Below are 25,792 nucleotides of genomic sequence, written 5' to 3'. Positions count from 1 at the left end.
AGTGAAATATCTCAACATCTATCTATTGGTACAGATATTTACGGTTCTCAGCTAGCTTACATTAGGCTATTTTTTTTAACCTGTTTACAGAAATAATCTCTTCAAAAGAGTTTTAACAAAAATCTCACACCGACTTTCACAACTAATTTAATCACTGATCTTTTTCTTGAGCTGGATGCCTTTTCTTCTTTTCCTCTTGCAGCTCTTCAATCACTGTTTAATCATCATTCATCAGCAGAAAATACTTTCTTTTGCACTCCTTTGCTTTTTAGACATGCAACACACATCAAAATAGCCCAGCATTAGATCTTATTCAGCAGCACTTTGTCCAAATCTGAGAAACTGCGGCTGGGCTAATTTACATCTTCAGTCCTGTGAAAATAATGCATATAAATAATATATGTGAAAAATTGCGGTGATACCAAATGGTGTTAACTTTGCGGCAGGTTAGTAAATATATACCTTTGTCTCGTTAAGTAATTTTAGTGCAAGATGTGAGCTCATCTTCGTCTGGTGCACACATTTTATAATTTGTGAGACACATCAGTTAACACCTTTCCCTCATGTTGAGAAAATATGGAATGGAAAAGATATTAGATATTGTTTGTTTATTAATGGGCCTAATACTTTGAAAGCAGATGAGTGTTGGATTAAGCTTTTGATGAGGAACATGAGAGAGATATTCTGATTGAAAACAGCAGTTGCCATCCAAAATGTTACTGAACGACAGAAAAACTACTACTGAAAACGAATGGCTTCTAATGTTGGTAATATGCAGGCTGGAGTGATATCCAGCGTCAGTGGAGAGACTCTACGATATTGTATGTACACATTTCAGACCTATTCACTTACTTTTTATGCAAAGCACTCTCACTCATAATACGCTAGCACACACTTTGTAAGTGTGGAAAAGCCGGAAAACTTGGGCAAAATGTACGGCAGGGAATTAGAGACGCTCCCACCTGCAGCTACTATTGAGATGAGCCTGAACATAACACTTCACCCCAAAACTCTGCCTGAAGAGCTGTGAAGTGCCCAATAGTAAAAGACTGGTTGTTCTGGGCATCTGCCAGGTGTGAATGTGTGTAACTCAGTGTGAGGCAGGGTGTCAGTGAGCACATGCACTTCTGCTGAAACTGAAAAAGAAGAAAACTGCAGTGAGAAAATGACTGCCATCTTGTCTGGAGGTGATACTGGTGAGTGTTTGATGCTAACTAGTTTGAGTCCTGGGGGAGTTTAAACGTATTAAACAGCTGTATGAAGAGGTTTATTTCTCAGAGGAATATATACTGAAGTGCCACATCTCCATAATACCACCCCAGGGGAAATCGTCAAATGAGTTGACGAGGTTTGATGTGGTGTATGTGCAGCCATGACCGTCTGTCTGTTTCTTATTTGATGTATGTCTACATCGATGTGATGCACGCGTCATGAAGACATTAAGACATTTTTGATGCTAACAGGAAAGTATCAGCCAACCCTATAGTAAAAATGAAAATAAGAATTGTAAGGATATCTACATTGACATCTGAATTTTAAGGCTAATTCTGGTTTATTACTCCGTAGATTTAGAGTTTTGGCCATCATTTCTATCAGGCATGATAAAATTGTACTCACCAAAGTAACTGCTAAGATCTGGGAGCACGGCAACATCACTAAAACGAAGTGTGACAGCGCAAGAAACACGAGCAGTTACACAATCAGGTTGTAAACAAGCAGTTTAGCAAGTTTTTTAAAACTACTTTGAAGGTAAAACCAAAAGTGAACTGCATGTAGTCAAGTACTGTATGTTAAAGTTGGACCACAAAGTCGGTCTGTTAAGATGGGTAATAACTACTCCCTTGGTTGTTTTTTTTCCAAATTTGTTTGTTTTCTTTTAGATTTGATTGACGGCGTTATCACATAATATAAACAAACAGTCCCACAACTGTCAAATGTGGCTAAATCCTGATTGGTGCATGGAAATATGTGATGTTAGCTTTCCCTAACTTAGCCCTGCCCACTGCAAACCAGCAAGAAGTGCAAAAACAAAAATTACAGAAAATCTCTCATGTGAAATAACCAAAATTGATCCAACTTTGTGTTTTCTCATAGAATCCCATAGATGATAATAAAAAAAAAAGCAGATTGAGAAAAGGGGATTTCAGGGTCTTATAGACTTGTTGTTAAATGTAAGTGTAAGATGGTGAAATGTATTTGCACATTAAAACTCAAGCTCCCCTGTCCATTGGCTTTACTTACATTTTGACCTAACTGGATATCCTCGAGCAAAAGCTCGAGACCCTTAAAAAGTATTGTCAATTAATGTATTTCAAGACCTTTTCAAGACCTTTTCAAGGCCTGCACACAATATACTAAAGATGCTTGTCTCACTGAACTGAATACAACTGAATATTTAATGTCTAGAATATGAATTTATATTTATAACACCCGAGTTCCTGCTGATGTATTGGTGTGTACATGTATTGCAGAGCCAGCTGTTGCTGTCAAAAAATATAGGCAAATGGTCGTAGTGCCAAAGTACTGCAGGGGCAGCAGTGACAGTGCCAACTTATAAGTGAGTGCTGCGTTACTGAGTGAAACGTGAAAAGTATGTGGTGCTCCAGCAATTATTTTTGTTGGTCTTGAAAAGATGATCTGTGGGTAGCTTTTATCAATTTTATTCATTACTTTCTGCTCTCTTGGTAACTAATTTTCACAAACTTTAAATCACAGGACATGGTTTTAAAGTATTATGGTGCCCCTTGGAAACTGCAATAGAAACGCCTGGATTACAAGTACCCCTGGTTGAGGGTACTTCATTGATCATTGAGCTTTCAAATCAGTGACATACCGTCAAGATAAAAGAGCAAAGTAATGTGATGTCAGCATCTCTCCGCGCCAACGTTGCTGGGACATATATAGAAAACTAATGAATGCAGATACTATATATGATACTATATAGATACATGGATATGTTACACTAATGGTGCATGCAGCCTAAACACATCAAACACTCAGGGAAGACGACTTGACTGGTCTGAAATCATCTGTTTCAAACACCTTGTAGAGAAGTAGCGTTTGGTGAGTGAACCTTTCACAGAGGCTTTAAATCCTCTCATCATGGCATGGCAGATAGAAGCAGTCCCCACGGACTACAGAGCCGACAGGATGCCCGATCATGTGTGTGCGTGTGTGTAAACTGACTACCACACCTGAAGCTGACTAAGAACTGCAGTGTTGGAGAGCTGAAGACCTTCGTGTGTGCAGAGCTGGTGGCCAGCTGTCACTCAAACCGATGCCGGGCTTGCTTGCTTTCTCTTGCTATTTTTCACTTTATCCATGTTGCTGAGGTATGATAATATAGCTGTCCGTTATGTCACACCAGCCCACGGGGTGTATCACTCAGAAAGACATTTCATGTTATATAATCATTCCATTTACATATCGTTTTGCATAAAAGTCTTAATGCATGGTGTTGTTGAGAGTGCCCTGCCATATTATCTCAAAATGCCAGCTGTGAGCAAACACATTCAAGAAAGAAGTGAAGGAGATCTGATTGTCAGTCAGGTGGTGAGACGCTTCAGTCTGAAATATCTGTCTTCTTCTTTAGCTGTTTTCTAATAATGTCAGACAAACTTGATATCGCTCCATCTGACTGACTGCAACCACCCACCCAAACACCAGAGGAGGAGTGATATCTCTGGTCTACCCGACTTTCTCATCTCAACTGACTGAAAAGACCTTGAATGTTCGAATGTGAAGCTCTGCCCCCCCCCCAATCTTGTTAAACTGTATTTGTTTCTGTGTTTTAGTCTTTGATGCATGAAGCTGTTCAGTAATGTTTTCCACTACTAAGAAATACATCTAAAGTAACATGTTTCTTTATCCTCTGCAGACCTGGATAAGGTCCACGGCTTCATTTCCACTTGAATAGACTACAACTGTCCTACAGTAACTACAGTCACTGCTGGTTACATTCAGCTAGTTAGACAGATACAGCAGCATCATGAATGTCAGCTCAGGTCTTATTTTCATTTGTACATCTAGAGAAAAACAAGAAAAAGAGTACTTAGGTACAGAGATGCTTTGAGCTAAATGCTAACGTCAAAATGCTATCATGCTGATAAGCAGGTACAATGATTTACATCTTCACCATCTTTGGTTAGCGTGTTAGCATGTTAACATTTGCTAATTAGCACCAAGTACAGCTGAAGCTGATGGAGATATCAATATTTGGTTTTGTACAAATTGAAATTTTGACTTGATGATGGCGCTAGAGGAAAAGACAGAGGATCACATGAATGATGAACGTCTGAACCAAATTTCATGGCAATCCACAAATGCCAACCTCATGGTGGCGCTAAAGGTAAAGTCAGGGGATCAACAAAGTTATTGGGATTAAACGTATGTGGACCATGTACAACATATCATGGCAACCCACTCAACCATTTGAGGTATTTCAATCAGAAAGATCTGACAGACAGAGCAATACTTTTTCACATTGATCAGAGTGCTCTCTGCGCCCTATGAAGCATTTCCAATTACATGGAAGTCCCAGGAAGGCAACACCACATTTGTGGTGTACCTGTAGGGAAAGAGGTAAGATCCACTAGTTAATTTAAGCCATAATCCAAAGCATATGATCATTTTGTATTTGACTGGTCAGTATCAAAATGAAACCTTCAGGCAGTTTCCAAATCTGTTTTGAAATATTGCAAACTGTACAATTCAAAGATATTCAAATGTCGTTATTTTATCGTTAGTTATCTAATGACTAATTTTCATTGAAGTCAAGTTATACCAGCCTTTGGTTTGAATTAATCTGGATAAACAGTAAATTCCAACAACTTGCAAGAACAAACTCTATTTCCAGTATGATAATTGTTGTTTGCATAAGCTAAAATATGCAACTCAGTAAAATATTCAACACATACAAAACAGTTTAGCAAAGTTCCTATTCCTCAGACAGTCTGTTGATGCAACCCAGCGGACATGCGGCTTCATAAAGTGCATGCACTTGTTTTCAGGAGGCCTCTGTGTCCACGTCCATCAAACGCAGCACTGGAGCAAACCATTTGTATTCATTCGCTGTTCCAAAGGCAAGACAGCCAGATGATTCAGCAAATCTCTCTAAACACAAGCCCGGGCCTCTTAGGGGCAGATTTTCACTTTTCCTGGAATCACAAGGTTTATAAACTGTCACCCTACACAGTAACACTGCTACTCCAGCTCACATTGACGCAAAACACTTCTATTGTCATAACACTCTAAATGAATTGAAGCAGCTCATTATGCGGGTCTATATCACATGGCAATAGATTTTAAATTAAATTAAATTTTTGAATCCAGCTCTTCTTTTAAGCAGTAAATTATCTTTCAAAAACGTCCCTTTGTCACTTCTCCTACTTGACCTACTTAATAAATCAATCAGGTTTTTTAGATTGTTCGTAATCAGAGTAAGAATGTAATAACTACACTTACAGCCTGACAGCTTGCCAACCCTCACTAAGGCCCTTAAAATCCACATGGTAACTTTACTGCACATTAAAGGCCACAGACAACTTCAGCAAAGTGTAGTCTACATGTATGTAAGGCTCACTCATGTAATCATATGAAAACAGAAATATTATGCAAGTAAATTCAAAGTCAGAATACGGCATCGTCAGGTTAGCAGACTACAGTTGGTGCAATGACAGATGGGATACAGGATTAGTGGCATTTTGAGTTAATGCCTGTTTTGATATTTCATAAGTTTCATTCTGAAAGTAGGTTGTCATTTTCAGATTTTTAAGGGTGAATTTGTGCCAGTAAGTAGCACCACATAAGAAGCAACACATTTGAAGATGAGGGGCACGTTACCTCCACGCAAACACATATGCACTCACAAACACATGCATCCTCGGTAGGCTGCAGAAGTTTGAAGAAGAAGTTTGTAGTAGACACATTTAACACAGAGGGGAAAAAAGCATCCACAGATCCAGCTGTGCAAAATTAATAAACCAGCAGCCAAATCCATTTAGCTGCTGGTCATCTATGCCTCAGTATGTTTGGTCCGCGACTCTGCAAAAAGGCTAAATAACACTACTTTTGTGTTTTATTGTTGCAGTCCTTGAAGCTCCTCAGACAGTATTTTAGGTCTATTTTGGCAAAACAACAACTAGATGTGGAATCCACGTCTACATGTATTCTGGGGAAGAAAGTTAAAACTGTATAAGCAGAGAACGCTATCTGGTTACAAGAACATGTGGTAGCTTTTTTACATGTGAACTATCAGCTGTTGTGTTTACTTTAAAGATAAAGAGAAAAGTTTGGCTTCAAACACAGAAACTAAAATAATGCAGAGATATCATCTATATCCTTTTGTTTTAGTCTTCCTGAGTTGACAGATTGGAATGACTCATGATGCTTGTCTCAACACTAACAACAGTCGAAAGTCTAACACCTTTTTTTTTTTTCTCTCATGATTTGCCTTTTCTGTCTTTCATTTACTGTCATTGTTTTATCCTCCTCTTTTATGGAGGGAACATGTAGCCTGCAGGCCTTGTTGAGTGGGTGAGTGGAGTGGTATGGTGTCAAGACTGCGGAGCAGGGGGGGGAGCAGGGTAAAGGCCCGGGTGGTGAGACCGAATAGGAAGTGCAGGATGGGGAGAGCGACAGTAGAGGGTTAGAAGGAGGTTCAAGATCTACTATCCATGCTGATGCTGATGTTGTATTATTTATATCTAAATCTTGAAAAAAATTAAATGAGCTGACACTGAAAAAACAATGCCTTACGCCTAGAATGCAGCGTCCGTGCTGAAATACACTGTTAAAATATTGTATGAAGGTCACACATTGAAAAGGGCACTGGAACAATTGCTCAGCTGAGCCTGCTTTATCACAATCGTCTGCTAAGCTGAGATGGCTAAAGGAATAAGTGAGATCTACAAGGACAAACTGAGGACAAGGCGTCGTATGTTCAAACTGCTGTTGCTGAAAAACTATTCAGCCGAAGTTAACAACCAATCAGCTTTGTAGTGCTAACATTTTTTCTCCCTGTGGCTAAGTCATTCAGATAATAAGGTTTCTCTCAATAACAGAGCAGACTTAGATGAAGTCAATTTACAATTTGAACACAAAACATTAAGGGCCAAATTCATTAATGGGGATTATCACATCGCATTCTGGGGAGGTTAATGAGGGAGAGAGGGGGAGAATGTGAATGTTTTTTTTTTGTTTGCCTGCTGTGCATCTAACTACAACACCATCTACTGAAATATGGACTGTTCATCTCATAATGCTATGGAAATTAGCTGCACTGTTGGCCATACTACCAATCAAGGGAGAGATAACTAATATCTATTGTTGAACTTTAACGTATTCTGCAGGATATAATTTTGCCACAACTTTTTATGAACCAAATTTGAGGGATCCTTCTCAAAAGCTTTGGTTACGTAATGAGTTTATGCTAAAAAAAATACATGTAAATATCAGCCAATTCATCATTATCAGTTTAATATTAAACTTAATCAGTCCAGGTTCGGTTGGGATCTAATCTCCATGCTATGAAATTTAAACAAGTGCAGCGTAACATCTAATTTTGATCATTTTGGTCAAGTACAATAATCCTATACAATAAGTTTTAAAGCAATCATTTCGTAATAGAACAAATTGTCAGTAGTTTGCAACCAAACATAAAACAAACTTTGTCTAGTTAAGGAAAGTCATTTTCCCCTGTCACAATCATGAAATGTTAATTAAGCCTCATATTTGCATAAAATGCTTATGCTGCACTGTAATTATCCGGCAAAATTAATGTCTTCATTATACGTTAATTACCTCCTCAACTTTACAGTGTTTTCTGGAACATTAAAGGTACACAGAAGTGAATGAAAAAGGAAAATGATCTGCATCGCTTGATGTGTTATGACAGCGACAGAGGAGTCAAAAAACCTATTGAGGCATTGTGAGTTTGACTAATCGCAGATCGACTGTAGAGCCCAACATCTTCCATATGAGTGTGTCACTACATCAGACATCCAGCTGGGATTGTTGTCAAATGTCTCCAATCATCAATATCTTGTGAAAAATGTAGGTTTTTACCCCTCTGATGAATAATGAATCAAGGCTGACGAGTTAGTGTTGTCACAAACACAGGGATGGGTGTTGCAGCACCTGCAGTATCTGCAGTTTAATCTCCTCTCAGCACATGGAAATATTCTGAACTGTCAGAATTTTAATCTATTGATGATAGTGAGGTCTTGTCTTTCAGTTTTATGAAAGATGCAATTCATTCATCACTTCGGAAAGGAATGAATGATGCTACATGTTTTCAAAATGTGCTCGATATAAGCCTAGTTAAGAGGTATATGAACACTCTAAATGCATACTGAACTGAATTACCTAAATGAAGAAAGACAGATAAAGCTGTGAAAATTAAATACTATACTGCTATTGATATGGACAGTGAATGATAATCCATGCCCCTTCAATAATAGATGTGCTGAGGTTTGGTAACAACTCGAAGTTCAACTTGGTTAAATTTTGGAAGCAAGCGTGTCAGTGTTGACACAGCACTGGACCCAAACCTCACACTGGGAGAGTTAGATGAGAAGATCAATACCACTCTCATGTCTGCACGGTAAATATGAGCTACCGTCAGCAGCTGGTCAGCTTAACTCCCACTCCAGGAAGTCACTGTGCCCAGCCAAAAATGGTCTGACATATAGCCCCCCATAACTATGTGGTGATTGTGGACTTTGTGGACTATAATCTAACACACGAGATATAAAGTGATATTAACAAGTGAGCTTTAGAGGTGCTGATGGACGGATCTTATTAGAGGATCTGGAAAGATGAGATCTGGAGAACACGGTTGTATTAAGAGATTTTAATGAGATGCAGCAAGCAGCGTTTTGACAGAAAGTATGCACATTTTGATACCTTTGAAAAGAGCCAGGCTTGCAGTTTCCCCCGTTTCCAGTGTTTGTGCTAAACTAAGCTAGGCAGCTGCTGTTGGTAGCTTCATATTGGGCGCAATCTCCACTGACGGCACACTGGCACAAGCCATAGAGATTATGGGCTTTACTAATTTAACTATTTACTCATCAATTCATTTACTTACTGAGAACGAATGATCTTTTCCACGAGCGCTCCTCCAACTAATACAGATACTAATATTCAAAACAAGAAACTGCCCAGTACAACCCCAGTGTGATCTGTTGGCCACTGAGCAGCACCAGTGCGACACACACCTCCAATCAGACTATGAAGTCGAAAATGTGGACAATTGCAGTTAAAATAAATAGATGATACAATATATTTTCACACAATGACTCATTAAACAATCTTGGTGCACTCTAAACACTTATTCACACTGGATTAGTATCATCACTGAACCTTTGTCAGCTCAGCGTTATATGTCAGGGACTTTAAGAAATAGGTCATGTGGCTCCCTATAGACTTCATCTTTAACTGTGGCCTTATGACAACCTTCATTTGCTTTTCTGTTGATCTGATAATTACTAATTGCCTGGGGCACATAAATCTCTTTTGGCTCATTGGGCGTAGTCACAACAGATGGCCCATAATGGTGTCAGTGCATTATGGCCTGTAACGTAGCATACTAACATATGTGAATGTGTTTACACGACGCTTACACGTGGGCAATATGAACTGGCATTGCTAGGTCAGCATATGTCAAAGCGTGGCGGGACCACGTCAACTGATGTGTCAGTGTTTGACCACTTCGAGGTCAGAGAGCCACTCATTTGAAAACCGAGGGAAATATTTATCCAGTTGAATCAGCACAAATGTTGAGGTGGCAGCAACGGCAGAATCATAGACGGGGGACGTCGCAAGGGAGGCCCTTAAAATAGCTGAGTGAGTCGGAGAGGTGGAGGGTGAAGGAAGAGGGAGAAACTGAGCGGGACATTTGTAGAGGGCCCAGAGAGACTGAGTCAGGCAAAACAAACAGAGGAAGGCAGCTATCAGAGGGTCAGTTTCACAGAGTCCAAGGCGAGTTTGAGAGGACAATACAGCAACATTGAAGCAGAGAGGATAAAGAGAAAGAAGAGGAAGAAAAGATGACTGCGAAAATAAAACTTCAAGATGGATCGAGGAAGAAATAAAGAGACAGAGAACTCAAAAGATATGCATGATTATCAAGATATCAATAAATGAATTTCATTTCAAAGCGAGATCACTGATAAATCACCCAACCTGACAAAAGAATATAAATCTGGTAGAAAGAAAACAGCTGCCTTAAGCCCTGATCAGATGGGATGCTTTTATCTCCGCTCGGATACAGGGTGCTGCTGTGGGCATTGCTAGCAACAGAGAGAGTAATGGCTCAAAGGATGCAAAGAGTTTTACATCATCAGCGTTGCTATGCAACTATCCTATTATTTTAAGCAAGCTAACCTAAAGTAATACAAGTGATAATGTTTTTGAAAATCAAAATGGACAAGAAGGCAGAGAAGTTGAACAAAGTTGAGACGCATTCAGAGCATCACCCAAACATTGCTCCATAAAGTCAGGCTGGCATATTCAAAAACGTCCTTGAGATATTGAATAGGATTTGATACCATTTTGTCATTTTTAAAAAGTGAAAATAGAAAATAATTGCAGGTTGGACCTTGATTAGAATATTAATCTGCTTACCCATCTCGGGATGGTGCCTTCCCTCAACAGGAACGCTGACTGTTCGCCGCAGTAGCTTGTTCCTGTGAGACTCTGAGCGCCTCTCGCGCATCAGCAAAGGGTGTACCTGCACAGAGAGAGCACAAGGTCAGCACACAAACTCACACTCCTGAAGTGCTGCATCCTGAAGTTCTGTATACAATATGAACACACAAGTGCAGCTGCACCATTGTGTTCACATTGGGCTTGATAAATAATCACAATACAGCTACATTAACAGTTTGTAGAAAACAGCCGCGGCTAAATCTATCTTAGCGTTTTACGGACAGACGTTATTCAAGTGTCTGATAACAAACAGACAAAACAAATGCAAAACAGATGTATAATAGGTGCCAGTAAGGTTCCTAAAATCATGAATGAACTAATAAGCCTTTGATTAAATCAACTACCAACTGCAACCTAGTAGATCAAATTCATCCAAGAACTATCTTTAAGGTTAACGTGGGGTCAGATGCAACAAACAGGCTACCAGTTACATCATATAAGTCTTAGCACATCATTCAGCAAAAGTAAAAGTAAGAGCGGCTTATCTGGTAAGAGACAAGGCTAGAATGCATGAATGAAAAAATTCTAAGATATCATCCTCCACAGCACTTCACTGTATGAAACATTATGTCTGATCTGGAGGAACTGAAAACTGAAAGCAAAAAGAAAAGAAAAAAAAAATGTATATAGAAAAAATAAACCACATTTCACAGCTCTGCTACATTTGGCCCCACAGTCCCTGAATTCATAAAAGTGAGACTTGAGGGAAAATAAATGGGAGAATGTGCCACACTAATCAGAAACTTTTGAAACATCACAGTTACACTCAGAAAATACAGCGTATACTGTAAAGTACAGCCCTATAAATCTTGATTGAACACCAAAGCTAGTGCTTTGTTGGCACTGGGCCCCAGAACACCAAGAAATACACAAAGAAATAAAAGAGAGTGACTGCAGAAATTCATGAGTTTCCTTTCAAAATAACACACTGTGATGCATTGAAAGGTGAAAGCTGGGCTGTTGTATTAGACTGCATTAGTTTTATTAGGTGGACCTAATAAACTGGCAACCTCTAGCCTCTTTTAGCTGATTGGTTTTATGGCCAGCAAATTTCACTCTTATTAACACAGTTTTCAGCAGCAGGCAGCTGTTTCCAGCCAACATGCTCAGATAAACCCACTGTACCCCATCTGCCCGGCACCAAACAGCTGCACAGAAGACAGTCAGGAAAGTCGAGTATGTACCAACTCAAAGACCCAGATATTTCTCTCAGGAGTTGGCGTCAAAAGCAGAGCTGAAAGGAGACGTGGTTTTGTCAGGTGGAGAAAAGCATGACTTGAAATGCATGTAAATGTTGCTCGATGTGTAAAAAGCAAGAAGTGACAATACAGCTCAGCCATATATTCTCCCTTTACGAAGCTTATAATGGCCATTTTTTTGTTAAAACTTTTCAGAGAGGTTTTAATCCAACTATATGTTTATCACTGAGATCGTAGCTAGTGGTGGTGGTGTTGTACTGGACTGCATTATATTGAAATGTGTGTCTAACATTCTTCCGTAAATGTGGTGTGCAAGACATTACAAGACATTGCAGACGATTGTTTTCCATTTTACAGGTGTACCTAATAAAGTGGCCACTGAGTGTGTATGCAACATGTTTTTCGGCTTGTTGTGGTGTTCTTCTGCACCCAAGTGGCCAAAAAAATCCATTATTGCAGCTTTCATAAATGCTGAATAATGAATTCAAAGCGATGACTTCAAACGTGGATATAGGTACAGTCCTTTAGAAAGTGAATTGCAGCCGCTGTCCTCTACGTATCCTTACTGACATAAAGTCAGGGAGTCTGTGGCAATGATAGCAGCCTTGTTTGTGTTCTGATACAACACTGCTGTGCTTTTGAGTGTGTCCTATTGAGACTAGCATCTAACAGAAATGCAACATAGGGACATAAAAGAGCTGGTGTGAACACAGAGAGCGAGTGTCAGAAGGTGGGACTAACTGCAGAGCAGTGCAGGATAGTGCAGCCTGGGGGGCTTTGGGGCGAAGCCAACAACAGTGAAGGACACTGGCAGGTCACACTGAGCCATATGTCCCACAAGGAAGCCGAGTGCCACTCACTCTAAAAGGAGCTCTGTTAAGATGAAAACATGCCAGAGTGGGTGTGTGGTTTTCTTTGTGTGTGGGTGTTGCCTGCATCTTACTACTATTTTGTATGTGCAGATGTGTGTCCATCAAAGTGAGGACACATGAAAATTTAATGCAGATACTGCTCCACTCCAAGCTACTAATATTCTCCACTATCACGCTACAGCTGTATCGCATCAGACACATGAACACACACGCACATAAATGCACATCTCTGCTGCAATAATCTCGTTAGAACAGCCAAGCAGAAGATGCTTCACATCACAGCATAAGGATCCTGTTTATATGAGTATCTATATCCAACTTAATAACGAACAAGCATCATAAATCAACTGCCTATATGATTACGTTCTACTTTGCTGCTTGTGCAACCAAAGTGCACTAAACTACATTGTAATACCAACATATTGCTTACCGTGGTGAAGTTACAATACAACCTCCTTGATGAAAAATATATTAAGCAGCATCCATTCTTTATGAGTCCAGTTTGAGAATGCACAGAGCGTGTATGCTAATTGACAGAGTTTCCCTTTTGTTGGGGCAATTATGCAATGAGAGGTTGTGCAATTTATTAAGATTTCTATCTTGCTGGCGTTCTGTCACTCCGTCTGTCGGTCCTCTGAATGACATATGTACCATTGGATGGATTGCCATAAAAGTAGCTTCAAAAGTAGCTTCAAACGTTCAGAAGAAGAATCTAAATGATTAATGAAATCTGTCAAAACTTTTCATCGAGTGCCGCCATCAGGTCAAAATTTTGATTTGGCCAGTACTTGGTAGGATACATGTTATATTGATGCTGGCACAGCATGCTATCATGGTAAATGTTGGCGAGCTAGCGTAGCATGCTGTGACGATGTCCTCACCATCACTTGCTTCACAGCTGCAGAGGGCAGCGACAACATGCGTGAAGTTACTGGACAGACTTCAGCTTTGAAAGCACAATGAGTGACCCAAACTTTATTTAAAAATCATGGTGTCAAACAAAATAACATATTTCGTGCAAGATGGCACTGTAATACGGCAACACTGTGCTGTGAGGTACGATAGACTGGAATTGCAGTCATGCAGAAATCATGTTTGTATTGAAATATTTATGAGCTCTTTTATCATTAATTTATATTGTGTTGAATGTTCCTGTCCTGTTTGTCTTGTTTGAACTACAAGCTCACCAAAGTAATTTTCAATGTTTGTTGTTAAGTCAAATTAAGTCAAACAACATTTTTTGATTCCTATCATCCTTTAATAATGACCCTCATTTCTTAGATATGTGCTATTAATCCTCTATCATGTACTTTTATAATGCAATATTACATATATTACATATTACAATGCAACATTTTTTTACTTGTCATTTGTGTATGTGTTTGAGTGTGTTTCACTCTTATATTGTTTTATATTCTACATATTGTTCTATATATTGTTCACTCTGTATATTGTGATATAGTAAATTATCTGGAAAATCTATTGTTTATTGACAAAATAACAGGAATATCTGCTAATGCAGAAAATAAAATATCTGACAAATAAAGGTTGAATTCAAATACAACATAAAAAATTGTTCATATGAAAATTCAATATTGCCATACAGCAGTCCTGTTAATTGATTTGCAACATTGCTCACAACGGCTGAACACACCAGGAAATATAAAAGTGATAGCTATTTACATGGTCGCACCATGTAAATAAGCCATATATCACAATATTGCCTAACCCTAGTGAGAATATCCCTCATACTAGCGTGACATTATTAGATCAGAAATAAAACTAAATATATCCAGATACCCAGCTTCAATCTAAATTCAAGCCTTCTTAGTTCATCCTGCTTCGATTTAAATCCAAGTCTCGTCAGTGCTCACAGCTTTTCTCTAACCCTCTTTTAATTCTCTCTGCCAGATTAATGTAGGAAACAGCAGCAGAGAACGGCCGAGCGCTCTGTTCGACTAATTGAATATGCTTTAATGCCAACGAGCAACAGTAAACCTGAATTAACCTAACATCCTACAAACTCTTCATTGATCAGGAACGCAAATAAAGCCACAGTTGCATACTGTAGCCCTTCAGTATGCGACCATGTTGCTTTATAGTGTTGCTAAATATACGTGATATAAGCGAAGTGGTTTCATAATGCCTGACTGAGCTCTGTGCCAGCTCTGACTCCGTGGAAAAGGAGTATGGAGGAGTAGCAAACTCAGACCTCAGGTAATCTCACTGAATGGTTTTGCGGTTATTGAAGGAATAGTGGTGATTTTCAGCAGGGTTAAAGTGATGCTTCTCTCTGTCCAGATTTTCAGCTGTTGCCATGGAATCCAGAGGAGACAAATGGGCTGCGTTTACTTTTATCTACAGTATGAGTTGTGAGATGGTTACAAAATACATGGTTGGTGAGCAGAGGCACAGGTTTGTGTCTTTTCCAAACATATCAACACCTTCAACTCTTTCTCTTTACGTACTGGAATCAAAATAACAAGGTGCAAACATTTTTCTTACATATGTGTCTTACACATATTTCTTAACATGAGCTGTACATATAAATAGCTAAACTGATCTTAAATCCATGAGTCTTAAAAAGTTAAATTCTTGTCGAGCCATCTAGATGTCAACACCACCCAACTACACAGAGCTAAATATGGTAATTTTCCTTAATCACATCTACTTGAACAAGAACAAGCCCACTCACTCTCTCCCCTACTGCTGCCCTGCCCAGTGCAATTCATCACTGACAACTTGACTCATGGAAAAGACCCAGAATACCTTCTTAGCCCACCCTGACACACCAGCCCACCAATAAGCATCCCACTTCTGCTTCCAGTGGTGGGGAAACACCTGGAGGGTATTTTTACTCGCGTGCGGCAGGATTTGATTGGTCAGATGTCGCTGGGTCTGCAGCTGGAGACGTGACATAACACCCGCTGCCATGAGTGGGCACAGGGAGCTGGCAGGCCTGCACATCCACAGAGAGGCAGCATTAGGCCAGCTCACTGACTTTAAACCACCTCAGATGGTGCACTTATGCCTCATACACAAAAGGAACACTTTAATTCAGAACACGATTTAGCACTACTAAAATAAACTACTGTAGAAAGGCCTGGTATGGCGCCGCCTGGAAGCTGCAATGTCCATTACACCTCACTAGACAGATCAAACCACATACTGACAATTCTTAAGGCGAGGCTTGAAATGAACCGGTGTTGTTACCTGTCCCAAATGCCAAACTTGAGACTTGACGAGATTGGCACAATTGGGATAACGACACACACTTTTGGACAATATCTCCTCAGAGACATTCATGGTGTTTCACTCATTTGTAGAGAGCTTGACATGTTCAAATCCTGCATACTTTCTCACTTCTGCACACCTGGCCAAACACTGCATGAAGTGGGTGGACTTGTGGGATTATCTGTTTGGGAAAGTTTGAAAATGCGGATGCAGCCTTCCCCAATTCCGAGTTTGGAAAGGTGTCCTGGGAGGAGTTTTCAGATGCTGTTTGACTTTGTTTAGAACATAATGGCGCGTGTAGAGCCTTGCCAGTAGTGGGGTTAACAATGTAAAGTTTATCCTGAGAGTGGTACCATGGGGGCAATGGGCAATGGGCAACCAACGCATTAATGGGTTAACTTTACCCAGTATCCATGGGTAGAAAACCACCCAAGAGGATGTTTTGACCCGGTGTTAGCATTATCTTTTATATTTCTGTTGGGTTATTTACCCAAACTAAAATACGTTATGGTGGTTAACTGTTACTGTATAATCTACTCTAGCTCTTTTTAAACACACACAGTAACATGTACGAGATATCTTGTTCTGGACCGAATGTTGGATGGGTACACAGACCAGATGGACCAGACTCTTAGCAAGGCGTTACTGTCTTTTACAATGTTGATCTAAATCATGTGTCCATCAATTCCCAACTGAATTCCACTATTATCACCAGATGTTGCAGCTCGACTGGCGGTGTAGATGGCATGGTGTCTCATATGCTATGTTTACAGCAGCCACAGCTGAGTTAATGGTATGTTTTAGTATCAGAAACTCTACATTATTAAATCCAGAAACCAAGAGAAACAGTCCCCTCAATAGACACAGCAACACAGACCCAAGACATGCTTTGTTTTCAGTCAAACATGACAGACATTTTATTGACTCTCCCTGTAACTACACTATAGTTCCATGAATAAATCAAATGCAAGTGTAAGAATCTGCACTTGGGCATTTCATTTAAGGTTCTGGGCCATGTTTGGCAACTGTTGTGGTACACTAATGGTGCAGCAAATCAGTTTCATCCAGTTTGAATTGTAAATTGTATGCCTGATGGATTTTAGCATCCATGACGACTGTTGTAATGGGCAGGGTTAAAATTGATCCATTTCTGATTTGAATTTTAACAATCAGAAAATTGAAAATGAACATGCTTGTCAGGAAGAAGCCAACAACTGTGCCACATTGCACGAGACAGAAGCCAGTCCTGGCATGGAGAGAAAGGAGAAGATGGTGGCGTTGGACGAGGGTGGCAGGGAGGAAGAGATGATGGTAGAGGAAGGAAGGGAAAGGGAGGGAAGGGAGTGCCATTGATCTGAAGAGGAAGGAGGGTGTTTTTGTTCAGCTTGGCAGGTTGAGTTGAGCGATGCTGCAGGCTGGCTTGCCCATATGTCACTACTGCTTCCTCAGGCCCAGCTGTGAGGAGCAGGGAAATATGGTGGGACACGGTGTATGGGTGTGTGTGTGTGTGTGTGTGTGTGTGTAAGAAAAAAGAGAGAAAGTACATGTCTGTGTGAGAAAGAAAGAAAAGTGAGGGGGTGTGTATGTGTATGTAAGACTGCAAGAAATAGTGTGTGTAATGTGCAAAAACGGTGCAATCCATTATTTCTTAACGGGGCAGTAATCAAACACTGCAGGCTGTCGTAACTCTGACTCAAACACACACAAACACATGAACATGCATCAGGACACGCACACATGAAGGCAATAACAATTGCCCATGCACCTGCGCAAATACAGAAATATATTTCACCTCAGCATGGACACACACATGCACACACACACACACACACACACAGAGTCCCGTGCATCATGATAGGCGGATGAGCTGGCCAAAAGCACAATTTGTCCTTCAGACCGTCAGTAACGTTCTTTCACGGACAGATGTTCCTCCTCCTCCTGACCTCAGGCACTGGCTACAGCGTTCATAAAAAAAACACAGTGATCCCACTCACAGAATTACACACATACACTAACACTTACACACACACACACACAGTGAGCAGGCCCACTGGGCTGACATTTTGACCATTTTTGGCCTTTCACACACAGAACCAACGGATGATAATTTGCTATTATTTGCATGTCTGAAAAGAACTTTGGGGACTAAAGAGAAGAGACAAAAGCAAACATGAACAAAATTATGAGAATGTAAGTGTTAGTTTAGCTGGTTTATTACTTGTAGATGCTAAGTGCACAGGAAAAGTTCAAACCACCCATAACTGTCCACGTCCCACAGAGACAGACCTGGCCAAGAACAATTCTTCTTAATAAAACTGATAAATGGCAGAGGATTGCTTTTAAGGTCATCGAGATCTGGCAGTTTCTCCTGGTAAGTTGGCAGGAGACAAATTAGGCCTAGTTTTCCCTCTTTCTTTAGGTGCCTCCGAGGTATTGAAGAAAAAAAAATGTACACTATCCACAGGGATAGGCGAATTAATCAAACGCTGAGATAAAAGCCATTTAAACCCTTGTATGTACAGGATGACCTTTTGAAAAATGTTTTATTTCTGAGTGAGTGACAATTTTAATTCAAATGGCATGTAATAGTTTCTCAAATACCAAGAGTTTTTTGCTAACGTCGCCTCAGGGGTTCAGGTCAGCCATCTTACTAAAACAATCAACCTTTCTCTTCTCTTCTGAGAGTCACTTCCCACCTACATTTATTACATAATTAATCCCTCCAACGCCCACACGACAGCCACCTGAATGTGTTCTCCAGGGTCATAAGCAAACATACTATGTACCTCTTCATGCACTGTGACAACAGTAGCTACAGGCTCAAGCCACTGAGGTGCTGCGGCTTGTTTACAGACCAGCTCATGCACTAATGCTTTCAAATTCAGTATCAAAGCTGCAAATGGGACCACCAACAGCAGCGTTTTTACCAAAGAGGAACATGTACTCAACAATCCTATTTATTTTAAATTGCTACAGTAGTACATTTACTTCTCAGTGTGTTACAGTGTTGATATTCCCCAGCTCCTTTTAAAACTTGCAGGCTAAACAAGGCTTGTGCCCCCCCATCAGTTGTTCTTGCGTAACACTGGCACAGTTGGGGGAGCTCAGCCCGAACACATGACTTGGGGGACAGGGCACTGGTGCGTGGCGGTGGTATATGAAACTCTGTCACCTCAGATTAATGTGAGCTGAGGGGAGGAGGAGAGGATGGCAGGCAGCCATGACTGCCAGCCCTCTCGCTCCCCCTACAGGACAGAGAGAGGCAGAGCAGCCTGTAGGGAGATTCAGCAGTGAGGACGATGGGAGTGAAGGGAGTGAATACTCACAGATCAAGAGCTCACAGATTATTAAAAAAAAGTCAGAAATCTTATTACTTATTCTCATCATTGCCTGCATTGATTTTTCCAATCCAGATTTTCCCAAGTGGTCCAGCTATTGAGGAGGTCAATAACCAGCCTGCTTTATTAACAACTACTGCAAATGTCTTTAAATGTGTTAGACGTTAAAATAAGTGAAATATGACCCAGTTATTACATTAGAGCTAGAACTATTATCAATAATCAGTCAGTCTATGAATTTGTTTAAAATTCTCATGATGAGTCACACACAACACTTATGACTAGGGCCACAAGTAACAATGATCACCCGTCAGCGATTAATCTGCAGATTATTTTCTCAATAAACAAAGTAATCGTTTGGTGTATAAAATTGTGAATAATGTATGTTACAATTTCATAAAGCCCAAAGTGGCGTCTTCAAAGTTCACAGTTTTGTCTGACCAACAGTCCAAAGCCCAAAGATATTCAGTTTAGTGTCACATAAGACAAAACACAGGAGGAGATGCTCACAAGTGAGAAGCTGAGGCAAGTGAACGTTCATGTGAATGTTGATTTATGCCATTAATCAATTACCAAAATAGTTGCAGATAAGTAGAGTAAGTGTTAAGTAGAAAAAAGCAGCACAGCTGCATAATCTCATGTAAATCTAATGCATGATCATTGCATACATGAGTACGTTTCTGAAGTCTGTACATTTCTGTTGCGACTGCATTATGGAAGTGTTGATTCAACTCTATGGTCATTTTTGAGTTCTTGGTCTGCATCCATTTGTACCATAACGATATTTTTCTTCTACGCTTAATATATGATCACACAGACACGAAACACTCAGCAACATTTTCTGCTGCTTCAGGCTGCATGCGCGCTTGTTTTCTAAGTAACACATTTCCATTTTTCTTGCTTAGACTGCATTGGAAAGAATTTTCTACCAATCACATACAGAAGCTCAAGGGGGATAGCGTAGAAGTCACATTCACTTGTGAGTACTGAATGACAAATCAAGAAAAAAAAGAGTAAAATAGTAAAAGAGGGCACTGTAATTATAGGCGGCATGTTTTGCCTTGTCATTATTAATTTCACAGGCGTTTTTTGAACTTTTGCCCTGGATACACAGTGTCAAAACGTGGCACTCAGACAACACATCTTGTCAGCATATCTATTATCCTTGGCAATTGAAAAGAGCCAGGGGTGTTGACATGTCAGCGAGGGTGTAATCCCATTCTAGCCCTATGAAGTGCCTCCACTCCATCACTAGGAAACAGTTCAATGAACCAAACACACCAGGAGTCAAGAGCTACACAGGCGCACGATTAACACACATTTTCATAGTGACACATTCCAGACGCAACAGAGGAGTCTTGTTCCCCGAAGCGACACCTCGGGCTCTCTAGGAGGACGTCTCTTTCTGATGGCCGTCATTCATAAAACAAACAGAAAAAACAGAGCAGCAAGTGAATGGAGCTGTGAGGAGGACAGAGACAGGTGGCCTGAGGGAGAGCCAGAGACTCCTGCCAGTCACCCCAGAGAGAGGGAGAGAGGAGGGAGAGGAGGGAGGGAGGGAGGAGGAAGAAGGGGGAGAGAGTGGGCGAGTGGATGAGGTGAAAGGGTGAGGGCAGAAAAGAGGGAGAAACTGTGAAGGAGACATAGAGGGGAGGGTAAGAACGATGGAGAGGGAGGAAGAGAGAGGAAGTGTGGTAGCGATGAATATGGAGACAGAAGGTGGGAGGGAGGGAGAGGGAGGCAGAGAGTGAGAGATTGGGCTGGGTAGGAAGGGAGAGAGAAGAGATGGAACAACAGACGGATTAGATAAACAGAGGAGAGAGAGAGAGAGAACAGGAGAACCCGGACTGAGCATGGAGGAGGCAGAGACACAAGAGAGAGCAGGGGATTGGACAGGTGATGCTGAGCTCAGACGCCAAGCATATATGCGCAAACATAAAATCAGACAGGTGGAATGTGTGTATTTAAGATCGGCCGATATCAAAATGTGCACGAAGCAGCAACACCGGTGAAGGAAAAAGAGCGAGGTCCTCCACTGATCCTCCACATCTCCACTGTGGAAATGTACAGTATGATTGCTTTTTTGCCGAGCCACTGAAGCCATCTAAAACAAATGGAAATAAATTGAAGGGCGAGTGTGTGTATGTGTGAAAAAAGAGAGGAAGAGAGAGACAACCGCTCTGCATGAGGTGAGTGGCAGGCATGAATATTTAACGCCTTTCGCCGTCGCCGAGGTGACGGCTATCAGCACATCAGTCCTGCCTCCGATCCATTCACAGCTGCCGCCTTATTGGCACAATTAGACAGGGATAGGGCTCTGATTAATTGAACTGGGCTCTCCATTCAATCCCTCCAGAGCAGTACAGGTCTCTTATCGGGATCATAGCGCGCTCTATTCCTCTGAGTGATGACAAGTTGAAATACTATTGGCAGCCGTGCACACACACACACACACACACACACACACTACAGTGAAGTTGCCACGGGTGTGCTTTGACTGGCCACATAAAGATTCATTACTTTATTGACTCGCCAACATAGCTGAACATAGGAATTTGCCTCTTAAATCAAACACCATACACAAATGCATACAGTATAATAAACAGAGTACATAAAATACATCAAACAGCGAGGCAGATAACAATAAAATACAATGAAAGTGAGATAAAACACCAGAATAACTGTATCCCCACGTGCACAGACATGCAGCCCACTGGACTTCTATAAAGTGCTGATGTGTCAGAGTTTAGGGCTTTAAAGCAAATTAAAAACTGCAGCATAACAGCGTATATATGGTCTAATAACAGACCTGCTAAGTTTGGGGAGGTGACCTATGGATTTTACTTGGCCACGATCCATTTCTGGTGTTGTTATAAGTGGTGTTATGAATTAGCAGTCTTGGCTTAAACTGTGTAATTTTGTGTGTAAACTGTGTAGTTTTGTTGCAAAGCAGAGGTAGAAAAGTTGAAGAACAGTACCCTCTCCTGGCCTACGGAGCAAGAGGAGATTTTACTCACAACCAGCTGCAGGTTCATTGATGACTATCTGTGTTAATAGTCAAGTTAATCAACACTAACTTACTGCCCATTTCAAGTAATCTGAAATCTGAAAGAGCTCTCTCTCTCTCTCATTCCTCAACAATTATATTCTGCTGGTTCAACAGCAGAAGATGGCAGTTTTCTACTGTGAAGCTCCCCAGCTGTGAATGTGTTAAAACAGCTGGCAAACAGAACTCCTGCGAAATCTGCTGAAAAAGAAAACAGCGTTCATTTAAAACATTTCCACGTCTTCAACAGGCACTTTAATGTTCTATCCAATAAGTAAGCAGTAAGTTATATTTATATAAAACCATTAAGGCAAAATTCGACCCTGAAGCACTTTAAACCTGCTATCCGTAATGTTTTTTTAATTAATAACTAATTAACAGTAGCATGGTCAGAAGGAGTACAGGAGTATTGTAAAACACAGAAACAACACATTTACTCTGGTTGGAGATGCTCTCTATACTCTGCTTCTAAGACATGGGTCACACAGGTTCTGGTTTACAATGCCAATAAAGTCTGTCCAAAATTAAGTCAGGGCACTGGAGAGGAAAGCATTCTGGGTTTCAGCTTCTACACCATTTAAGAATAATCTAATTATCAACAAATCCCATGAAAAGACCAAAGCCACCAATGGTCAGCATAACTGGTTGCTACTGAAGACATACATCTAAAAAAATGGGCTGCAAATAAATAGGTTTTAAAAAAGGCTCAGTAATCTCCTAAAGCTTAGCGGTATAGTTTTTAACATTACTCAAAAAGGAGTAAATAGTGCATTGTTTTCACACACTGGGGGCTCTAATGAGTATTTAGACGGTGTATGTGGGAATGATTCAAAATAAACTACAGTGCCCGTGTTGGTGATGAACCCTTTCATTGCCATTCTCTTCCTGTCCACCAGATGTCTTTTTCTCTTCTCCCAGTCTCCTCTCTCCCACATCCAGCCTCTTCCTCCAGACCTGCAATAACCCCTTTACCTCCAGTCCCAGTCACCTGACCTTCCCCGCCCACCGGCTCACCTGTTTCCACTGTCCCTCATCAGCTCTGCAGTACTTAACCAGCCCTTTTCCACTCACTTCCTGTCAGTTTGTTAAAGTTGCCATGTGCCTCATGCCTTTGCTTTCGAGCCAGAACCTGAACCTGCCTGTCTGTCTACCTATACCTGCCTATAATCCTTCAATTATCAATAAGTCACTGAAATTATCTGCTAAAAAGGACGTCAGAGAGTTTCTTGCCCAGTGGCCAGAAACACCACATAAAAACCCAAATGAATGACAATGTTCCTCCGTGTCTGTTGGATGTGTAAATAGGTAACTTTATAAGGTGATACGTCAAGGTCATGTTTACAGCTTGTTGCACTGCCCTCAAGTGGCCAAAAGAAAAACAATGACTGCAGGTTTAAGACATTTTTTTAGACTCAGAACTTGATGAATCTGGGTTTCTTACAAACATGGAACCAGATCCAAAACCTAGTTATATTAATAATAATGCACTTCCTTTATATAGCACATTTCCTACATGAAATGCTGCTGTAACACATTACATTGCTTTTACGTAAAGCAAGGCATATTGCAAAGAGTTAACCATCCTGTAATGTGTGATGTGAATGTACCGTAATTCCACGAATTCCACTTATATATTTTCAAAAGTTTGTTAAACCTTTATATTTCCAGTTAAACTCAGACAGAAAAATTTACCAGCTCACAACTGGTGAGTGGTTGGTCCTCTCTAAAGTCAAAATTTTGTGATTATCTAATACTAATGCCCCATTTTGTGTCCCATTTGTGCAAAACCAGTATCAGTGTCAGTGTATTCCTGGTGTGTGGAGTACAATACCTCTTCCTGGTCCAACATGTAGAGCTGATTTCCGGAGCTCACACAGAGAGCGGGGTTCCAGCGGTCGTTGGGTGGACGGTCGTGTGAGGGGCGGTCGTAGATAGGGCGCTCGTGCAAGGGGCGGTTGTAGGAGGGACGGTCGAAGGAGGGACGGTCGAAGGATGGACGGTCGTAGGTGGGACGGTCGAAGGAGGGACGGTCGTAGGAGGGACGGTCGTAGGAGGGACGATCGTAGGAGGGACGTTCGTGAGCGGGACGGTCGTAGGAGGGAGCGTGGAAGGAGTGGACGTGGGTGCGATGATGGTGATGATGATAGGAGGGGGGGACGGCACACCTTGCATCTGGACAGGAGAGAAGGAGGAGAAGCGGGTGGGGGTAGGAAGGGAGAAGAGATAGGGAGGAAAGAGAAGGTCAGTTAGGATCATCGGTAGGAGGGCTGTGATGTTGTGACCAGTGTCAGGTGTCATCAGACATTAGATGAAAGGTCTGCTCGAAAGAGGTCATCACACATTACTTAAGACTATGCAGGACAATGCTAGAAACAGTACCTGATTCTGGGGTGTTAAATCATAATGATAAAATCCATCTTATCTATAGAGCACTTGTTGAGCAGGACCTAAGAGGCCTTAAAAAACTACAGCATTAAAAAAATGAAGCAGCAAGCCTTGACACAACAGGTAGAAAATGATCTGGTTCAAAGGAAATATCTTTCCCTTAAATATTAAGCCAGGAAACGGCTAGCTTAGCTTAGGGGGAAACAGCTAGCCTGACTCTGTCTAAAGGTACTATCCGCCAGCACGTAACCCTCCCCCCCTTAAAACCACAACTTCTTGTTGTTACATTTCGTTTTCAACAAAACGCAAAATCTATAGTGCAAAATATCCAAACAGATGGTTATGCACAGCTCAAAATCTCAGAACAACCCATGAAAGAGCCAACACAACAGTTGGAGCAGTCAAAAATGGCTGGACATGAATCATGAACAAGTGTTGGACCTACAGCAATACTCCAATCCTACTCCGCCATTTTACTTTTTTTGTCACCCACACCTGCAAGGCTTAAAACACCTCAAAACTAGCTCACTTTTCATCATTTCCTGTAATTCTCTGCTCCAGAGGAAATGTCCTTGCTTTTCCCTTGCCCTTGTTTTCTTAATCTCAATCCAATTCACACAAACAGGACAGAAAGAAAACAAATGAACAGGCACTTCTCGTGACTACAACTTGGGTCCTGAGACAAATGTGAAGCGCCACTAAGCTGAGAAAAGCAAAGGGATATTTGGAGACGCTCCAAAGTGAAACAAAAGAGGGTTCAGCTCCCATCACACAAACACTCTGATAGTGACTCTGCAAACACGCCCTTTGGATTTGAAATCAAGTCTCTATCTGTGTTAGTTTTATAGTCACAGCTAAAAATGATAATTGTCTAATTGAAGAAGTCCTGGATCCAGCTCACCACCGAAATCTAATCATCTGTTCCTTGGCCTGAGGCTGTCCTGTCCACTAAATTTAACAGAAAGCTGTTCCGAGGTTCCTGAGATATCCTGCTGACAGACAGACAGAGAC

At 40.9% G+C, this 25,792-nt stretch overlaps 1 protein-coding gene across 1 annotated transcript in view; it reads right to left on the bottom strand.

The window, feature by feature from the left end:
- syngap1b (synaptic Ras GTPase activating protein 1b) overlaps positions 1-24,563 on the bottom strand; it is an 88,353-nt gene extending 63,790 nt beyond the window's left edge. Inside the window, exons 1-2 of the mRNA XM_070911490.1 lie at positions 24,228-24,563; positions 10,624-10,729 (exon numbers count right to left, since the gene is read on the bottom strand). Of these exons, the coding sequence (XP_070767591.1) occupies positions 10,624-10,729; positions 24,228-24,245 (124 nt within the window). The 5' untranslated portion in view covers positions 24,246-24,563. The remainder of the gene's footprint in view (positions 1-10,623; positions 10,730-24,227) is intronic.
- Positions 24,564-25,792: the final 1,229 nt, after the last annotated feature.

Source organism: Enoplosus armatus, chromosome 9 (assembly GCF_043641665.1).
Source record: "Enoplosus armatus isolate fEnoArm2 chromosome 9, fEnoArm2.hap1, whole genome shotgun sequence".
NCBI lineage: Eukaryota > Metazoa > Chordata > Actinopteri > Centrarchiformes > Enoplosidae > Enoplosus > Enoplosus armatus.
The sequence above is the reverse complement of the archived record's forward strand: the minus strand, read 5'-3'. Positions and strand labels throughout refer to the sequence as shown.